We start from the raw sequence: 8,445 nt of genomic DNA on the forward strand, positions 1-8,445 counted from the left end.
AGGGCATTTTGATAAATTCTTAAGGTTGAAGGGCTAACAACCCCTAAGCTTAAGGGAGGGCTTTCTAATATGTGGAAAGTTATAGGAGGTTATCTGATAATCGTACTAAGTTAGGGAGTTTTTATGATATTTAGCCTGTAAAAATGCCGTGTATTATTTAATTAATTTATCATCAAAAATAATAAAATAAATTAAAAGCTTAAAAGATGTAACTTATGTTGAGTCAGATTTATGTACATGTTATGATACTAAACATCCCATGAAGTTTGTTACGTTGGAAAATTTTAGCGGAGATGAAATCGACATAACTTGTCACGTGTATTCTATTTCATTTTAAGATGAATATAATAATAAATAATGAGTACAAATGAAACTCAAGGGTACTAATGTAATTCTTCACACATAGTAGTTAGCCCGACAAACAACGAGCTAACTTTCACTTATACCTCACGTGAGATTTAATTAGGCCTTGGTTTTTCTTTTTCTTTTTTTTTGGGGGATGGGGGGAGGGAGTACGTTGGGGGTTAAGTCATCTTAACTCTTCTATTAGCCTGTTGTCAAACAGGGCCTTAATGTTTAAATAGTTTTTCTTGAAAGGACATATTATTTTAAAAACATTAGGGTCAACGATGACTCTTAATATTTTTTGGTTCTCGATCGTATAGCAAATAGTATTGAAGATTATGTCATAAAGATATGAAATCCTACTTCTACTTTCTATGTTTAATTTCTCAACTTTCTTTTACACGTATCTATTTAGATTCACATTTAAAAAAGAAATATCTCAGATATTAATATATTTTGATATACAAATTGAAAGCAATAAAATTCATATGCATAATATCGGTTTTTTCTCTTTCTCCCTCTTGCAATATTTGTCATGATAACTCAGAAAAAAATAGACATATTCTTTCAATTTTATTCTTCCATTTAAGATTCTATTCTTGTATTAATGTTATCCTAATCTCTTCAAATGGACATATACTATAAGATTTAAACCATTTCAAATCTATCGTATATAGAGGATTGCAAGCGGCAATTGCTCCATACATGTCCTAAGAAAGCAAGGGTGTGATATAATGTTGGTACTGCCAATTATTTCATGTTGGAATTAAGGGGTGTTTGGTTGCATTGTTTTTGAGAAATATTTTCTCAAAAGTACTGACGCATGACATTTATGTAATTAAGAATTTTCTATACATTTTTATAAACTGTGTTTGGCTTCAAAAAAATTTACCGAAATGTTTTCTGTAAAGTGCCCAAAAGTACCAAATTTTATGGAAATTGATTTCCTTCTAAAATGTGAGGAAATCTCTTCGAAATCTGACGCATTCATTATTTAAATAATAAAACTCATTAACTCTTTTCTACAAAGTTCTCACTTTTCTATAAAGTTGGTGGTGTTTGATTACATTTCTATAAATTATAGGAAATGTTGCTATTTTCCCAAAAGTTATTTCTCATTTTCTTGTTTTGAACCAAACAAGCACAATACAAAAAATAAGAAAATTTGTATTTTTTAACTTCTCAAAACTTTTCCTATAATTTTTTTAAGAAATACAAGGAAATCAAATTTGGGATGGAAAACATTTCCTATAATTTATAGAAATGTAACCAAACACCCCCTTAAGTAAAAGATTAAGTTTCTTTCCTTAATTCTTATGCAAATATGATCTTTTGAGGGGTGTATTTGCAAATTTCTATTTCTTTCCTTTTTTCCTCTCCTCCATACCCTGCGAACCTTTCAGAGCATCTTTTGGAAAAAAAAAAAGTCCCGTAAATTGCTCTTCCTTGGTTTTCCATTTCACGTTTCCTCCGCCTCTGCTCTTTCCTTTGCAAGTGACCGGATCATGTCAGCGATTATCTCAACTGAAAAAAATCAAGATGGCTATAAAAGGGATCTTGATGGATGGAAGAACACAAGCTATTCTTTCTCATAATTCTTTATAATATTAACTTGATTTCTGGTTTTAATTTGTTGGGCAAACATCCATTGAGTAAGAGACCAAAGTTCGCAGTACACTTTGGTGTCGGTCTTCTCGGGGGTTCTTACCGCTAGGCATGGTCGTATTGATCCACCTCTGCGAAGGCGGCGACTATTGTTCTAGGGCAATGATCACACGATTGCCACTTTCTAGGCTTGCGTTTCTAACTTATTTTAGAATCGTTTTTTGATTATTATTGTAGAACTTTGTTTATTTGCAGCGATTTTATCTAACATACATTTCATTCATTAAAGGTCTAATCTATTTTATCAAAACCTTCGTAATTATTAAATTAAAATCTCAATTTTATAAAATTTCTACTTAATACATGAGGTTTACAAGGAAACTGAAAATTACGACTCTATTCATACAGTTTAAAAAATTGGAGAAGAGAGTCTACATAGACCCTAAGTTTTACCTATTTTTTTGAGATGTCCTCAACTATCTATTTTTGATAAAGAAACCTCTAAGTTTTACATTTTCATTCTAAAAAGCCCCTATTTTCTTATTTTAACAACTGAACTCATATGTTTTACCTTTTTTTTTCTAAGAAGCGCTCAACTTTTTTTTTCACTGACAAAAACCCTCAAGTTAATAAGAAGACTTGATGATTTCTTAAAAATGAGGGGTAAAATATAGGGGCTCAATAGACGAGATAGATAAAAACTTTGGGGATTATTTGTAAAAAAAAATTGAGGGCTTCTTTGAAGAGAGGAATAAAATTTAGAGGCTTTTTCCTAAAAAATAGAATCTTGAGGGTTTTTTAGAAAAGAGGGATAAACCTCATGAGCTGTTTAAACTATCTTTTCCAAAAATCGTGAAACCTCCTATAGTACAAAAAAAAGACAATTATGAATATTTGGTTAAGGCTAGGTCAACAATTTGATAATGAAAATCGCTACAAGTAATTTTAAAATTCGTCATTTATCTATAAATATGTAAAAGATATTTTAACAACAATAAAATTGCATTTTTTCGGCTCTAACAAAGATCAGCACATATGGCGCGCACGTGCATTCTCACGCGCGAGGGCCCGCAGTTACGTACATTAGCATCCGAACCCCCAAAATTAATTAAAATTAAATACAAAATCTCCTCAAATTATAGGCCCAAGATAACGTTTTCACTCCTCAAACAACTTCCCCATTTTGCCCATCCTCCGCATCGAAATCTCTCGCCCACTCACTCAAAATATTCGTAATTAACAATCATTCTTTAGGGTAAAACAGTAACTAATAATCTATATATACAGGCACCTCCTGCTATTTGTCCTCGTCATCGTTTTAGAACTCGGAGCGAAAGAAAAGAAACCGAAAATTTTCCCGTTTCTCTCTCGTACCTCATTCTCTTGTCCAAATTAGGGTTTTTAGAGTTCGAATTAGGGTTTGATTTATTAGATATGGGTTTCGAAGCCATGGCCAACGACGCTCCTGTGGTGCCCATGACGGTGAAGGAGATTGGGAAGAAGAAGAGGGTGAGCGTTCGGATCGGTGTCGAATTTGAGGTTTATTTGGTGAATTTTGTTAGGGTTTTGAGAATATTGACGATTTTGACTCGGTTTGATTTGTTCGTGGTGTTGTAGGCGAACAGGTCGGCAAAGTTGAAGCAGTGCAAGCTCGATGCGAGGAGGGAGCAATGGCTTTCTCAAGGTAAATTTTATTTTTTTTTACTTGTATTTTTTATGTGATGGGATTTATGTGGAATTTTGAAAAGATTGGATCTTTTCTTGCTTTATGTGGGTTTTTTCTGCATGGAGAAAAATTGAATTCCCTTTTGCACTTTTTTTTTTGGAGTTTGTGGATATTAGCAATGCTACCGTCTATCTTGTTTAGGATTTTGGGGAAATTTGATGGTGCGATGCTTTCTTTGTAGTTATTGAGTTTTATGCCATCTGTCTCTTTGGCACATTGTTTTTCTTGGGGTTTGGTGGTAATTTTTTGGCCTCTTTATTTCTAGGTTATTTATGGCATAAGAAGAATAAAGAATTTCATACTTTTTGTTGACCTTTTTGAGATGTTCATCTTTGCTATTGCTTTTTCTCTGTTGCTTTTCAGTTACTTGTGCATTCTAAGAATTGTCAAAGATCCATTGTTCTCATTTTTTCAGAAATAAATTTGTTATATTTTTGCTACAGTTCTTTCTGCTGTTTTTGTTTGTTGATTTATAATTTGGTGGTCATAAGAAGATATTCCGTATTCGTTTTCTTAGGTTACCATGGGTCTATGTTCTTCCAGCATATTTTAGGGTAGAGAGATGGATTCATCTGTTTATCTGCTGGTTTGCTTGCGTGATAAATATCTAAATGTTTGGGTGTTTAGCATTTGCAGTTAAGAGCAAGGAAGGGAAAAATACTAATATGGCTAGCTCTCAGCAAATTTCGGAGGGTAAATCAGGAGAAAGGAGACAATGCTGCCGGGCAGCAATGACGAGCTTAGAGCATGACGGATCTGCCCTTCAAGACAGCAGTGATGCAGAATCGCCCACCCATAGCCTTAACACAAGCCATGCAAGAAAGGAGTGCCCCATCAATAATAGCAGCAGTAGCAGTAGTACTGGGTCCTGGTCTAGAAGTGTCAGTGACGCTGATGAAGATGGTGAAGATGAAACAGGTGAGAATGGAGGAGGTGGCCTTGATGACTGGGAAGCTGTGGCGGATGCCCTCTCTGCATCTCCTGACAATGGACAGGATCATCATCTCAGGTCTGCTGATTCATTGGCAGTCACTGCAAAGTCGGCAACAGAAACAACAAGATCCTCTGAGCCGATGAAGCAGGACCCTGACCGGACCATTCCAAGAGCATGGAGGCCAGATGATGTCTTTCGTCCACAGAGCTTACCTAATCTTTCCAAGCAGCGGAGCTTCCCTGTAAACATGGAGAGATGCTATGATGCACATCACAACCATCGAAGTAGCCTCTCTCCGCCACCATCGTCATGCCCTATATGCTATGAGGACCTGGACCTCACCGACTCGAGCTTTCTCCCTTGCTCTTGTGGTTTCCGCCTCTGCCTTTTCTGTCACAAGAGGATACTTGAGGCTGATGCGCGCTGCCCTGGGTGTCGGAAACAGTACAATCCTCTGTCAGGCGATGAGGAGATTGGCATCATTACTGGAGTAGGGTTGCCTCCATTATCCTACCGGTTGGGTCGTTCTTTCAGTATGAGTTCAAGATCTTAAGATAGGGAGTGACAGAAGATGGCTCGGGTCTATTAGCCTTCCTTTTGTTTTAGGATGGGTCTTTTTTGTGTTGTCTGTTAATCAAGCATACTTTCAACTTGTGTTTTGCTTATAGAGGCAGAAATGTGAATATGGACATAAGACCTGAAGCTCTGTAGGATGGTTTCTTATTATAGGTGATCCTGTGTGTGCTGTTCTTGCATTGTATGTGGGTATGGGTGCTTATATGTGTTGTTATACTTATGTGAATAGATGAGAAAGATATTAAAATTGTCATACGTCAGACATCAACATACAATAACTAGTTATATTGAGTTGTCTGTGATGCTTCTATAGATTTCTGGTTACTTCCTAGTGGAGTACACTTCTATGTCTCTGATACGATTAAATGATGCATCTCAATCTTTATTTTGTATAACATGAGAAGTTTGAATGTGGCGCTGAATGTTGAAACACATATACATATGGTGGGTGATTGTAATACTACATTTGCACTGTGCAATTAGACTATGGGCTCTCATTTTCTACACAAAACAATGGCCTTGCAGCATTAACTTCAGTTTGTATTTTTATTCTTTAATAGTGTTTTTGTATGTTTCCTTGTGGTTTACAGATCCATTAAAGGATCGCCATGGAAGCATATTGAAAGGATCTCACGTAGGTATGGGGCGATACTTATTTATTTATTTATTTGGTTCTGTTAAAGATTGTGAACTCTAATATATTTTCTCACTAACTGCTGATGTTGTCAATAATCTGTGCAGGTTGAATTTACTTTAGATGCTCATATAAGCACTAGTACCAGTTATTCATGTTACTATTACTGCGTTTGAAACATGCTGGAATCTTGTAGGACATCATCATCTGTCATAACTTAAGGAGCCATTGGAAAACTTATGGTGAACATAAAAGTTATTTGAAGGTAGAATATTTTCTTGTGAACCTAAAACTGATTGTTTCTTATTTCATCTATATGTTTTTTCCAGCGGAGCATGCCAGTTTAAACACATATGCATGTTTAGGCAGTTCATCTATCAAGTTGAACAGTTATTATTATTATAATTATAAATGGGACTTTCTGGATATATTTGATAAATACAATTTTTATCTTTTTTTTGCTTTCTGTTTCAGTAATAAATCTTTTGTTTTTATTTCCTTTGCATGCATGTGCGCTGTACTGCTCCATTACATGCGTAGATTGTTCAAATTAAGGCATTTACTTGAAAATTAAGAAACAAATCATAGTTAAAGGAAAAAGGATGTCAATATGTGGGCTACTTGCTGTAAGAATTTATTGACTTGGCAAATTATCCTTCTAGCTTCAAACTCTAGCTTTTGTGGAAATGGGATTTTTCATGATCTCTCAGCAGTGAAGTTGGGGGGTATATCTTGGATTTCTTGGGTTGGATGAAGTGAAGCCTGACCCGACCTACACTTTCGAATCCCCAATCAGAATGCAAAAGTGAAAGGAGAGAAAACAGAAGTAAACAGCCAGAGTTGCTTCAAAAAAAGTAAACAGCCAGAGAAAGGGATTTAAGATACCGCTCAAACCATTTTCAAAGGTTGTAGTGAAACTCTACATAGGCCTGGTTTACGGATACTTTGTAGTCCTTGTCTTTATGCTTGTCTTTATGCTCGTCAACATTCATAATTGGATCTAATGTGCTGATTGATCATATCCATCTTTGTGTTTCAGGTGTACAACTCTTGGTTATTATTTGTTGATATAGTTCAAACTTCAAACTGAGGTAGAGTATGAATAATTTCTCTTGTGAGAACGTTTTATATCACAATGATTTCTTATCTTTCTTGGATTGCAATATTGCCTATTTCAAATTTATCTAAATGGGTTTGAAGCTTGTGCCCTAATAACTATGCTAGGTAGGACATATCTTTACCAAAACTTAGCGCATCCATGATATGCGTGTCCACCAATGTCTTACACTTTCAAAGATAGAAAACTTTATTCACCTCATAGTACAAGCTGAAGTGTGTTATACTGGCCTTTTGAATTAAGCTAATCTTTATAAATCATTTTTACTTCTTAGCCTTTTCACATGTGAATGGCAGACCTATACATGTACTTTCAGAGTTAAAACATACATATTTATAATAATACAAATGTAGATAATAGGAGGATTGCCTTGTCTGACACCACATATCCCTGATGGAATGGAATCTCATGTCATAAAGTTTATAGCTTAAAAGGAAACCTGTAGCAATGGTGTCTTACATCATAAAGTTTATAGCTTAAAAGGAAGTCATACCTGTAGCCATGGTGTCTCACGTCATTAATGCATTCTTCAATTGTATCCTCCTATTATGTTGAGGGTAGAGGCATGCTCTTCTGATAAGCAGCCATCTTCTCTAAATTGATGTCTGGATTTTGCATGAATGAAAGGATCTAATCCATACACCTCATACATAAAAATTCATGGAATGTCTTGGGACATCATATGCATATTCAATCACATGGCATGTGCTAAGGGAGAATCTTACTACAGTAATCATGGGGTAGAATGATCATTTTAGGCACCAAATGTTGGTTGAAGATGACTATTCGTCTGTTTTAATGTTGGATGCTGGACCAAACTATTCTGGATGTGGATCACTAATAAGGCAAAATGGTCATCCTAGGCATTGATGATGGTATAAACTTCAAAATAATAGCATCCATGAGAGAAATAGGAGTTCTGCATTAATCTTGGAAATTTCTGTTAATCACGGGGAGGATATGTTGTTTCTTTTATTATTAAAGCAGGCAATTAGGTTTGATGACTAGGAATGGGGTAGAATGATCTTTTTAGGCATCAAATGTTGGTTGAAGATGACTATTCGTCTACTTTAATGTTGGATGTTGGACCAAACTGTCCTACTAGTAAGGCAAATAGTAATCCTAGGCATTCATGTTGGTGTTAACTTCAAAATATTTCCATGAGAGAAACGAAGTCCGTGTTAGTCTTGGAAATTTCTGTTAAGGATGCTTTTATTGCGATCTTCTTTAGAGTGTGGAAGTATATCTTTCAAATTTTGGGGAACTCATTGACTGCTTATGTTTGGACTGGAGGTAGAGAAGTGGGGATGGATGATTTTATGGACATATATCCTAAATTCAGATGTCATGTTCTTAAGGCCAAAGCTGATAGGATCTGTGCCAACGGAATTTACAAGTTTTAAAGTTTACCGTAACAGAAATTGCATTCTTGTTTTTGGCTGGATACATATTTACATAATCACTCTTTTTAATTTTTAAATTATGTATAACTTTATTTATCAGTAATA

At 35.2% G+C, this 8,445-nt stretch overlaps 1 protein-coding gene across 4 annotated transcripts; it reads left to right on the top strand.

The window, feature by feature from the left end:
- On the top strand, nucleotides 3,273–5,484 carry LOC109841049. Of its 4 annotated transcripts, none has more exons than XM_020409907.1 (3): nucleotides 3,273–3,489; nucleotides 3,568–3,634; nucleotides 4,304–5,484. In XM_020409907.1, the coding sequence occupies exons 1-3, from the start codon at nucleotides 3,385–3,387 to the stop codon at nucleotides 5,161–5,163; spliced, it is 1,032 nt and encodes a 343-aa protein (XP_020265496.1). In that variant the 5' UTR covers nucleotides 3,273–3,384; the 3' UTR covers nucleotides 5,164–5,484. The 4 variants fall into 4 exon arrangements, with proteins under 4 accessions (XP_020265496.1, XP_020265497.1, XP_020265498.1 ...); XM_020409908.1 differs by having other exon boundaries at nucleotides 4,313–5,484; XM_020409909.1 differs by having other exon boundaries at nucleotides 3,273–3,459.

The sequence above is a fragment of the Asparagus officinalis genome, chromosome 5, assembly GCF_001876935.1.
Source record: "Asparagus officinalis chromosome 5, Aspof.V1, whole genome shotgun sequence".
NCBI lineage: Eukaryota > Viridiplantae > Streptophyta > Magnoliopsida > Asparagales > Asparagaceae > Asparagus > Asparagus officinalis.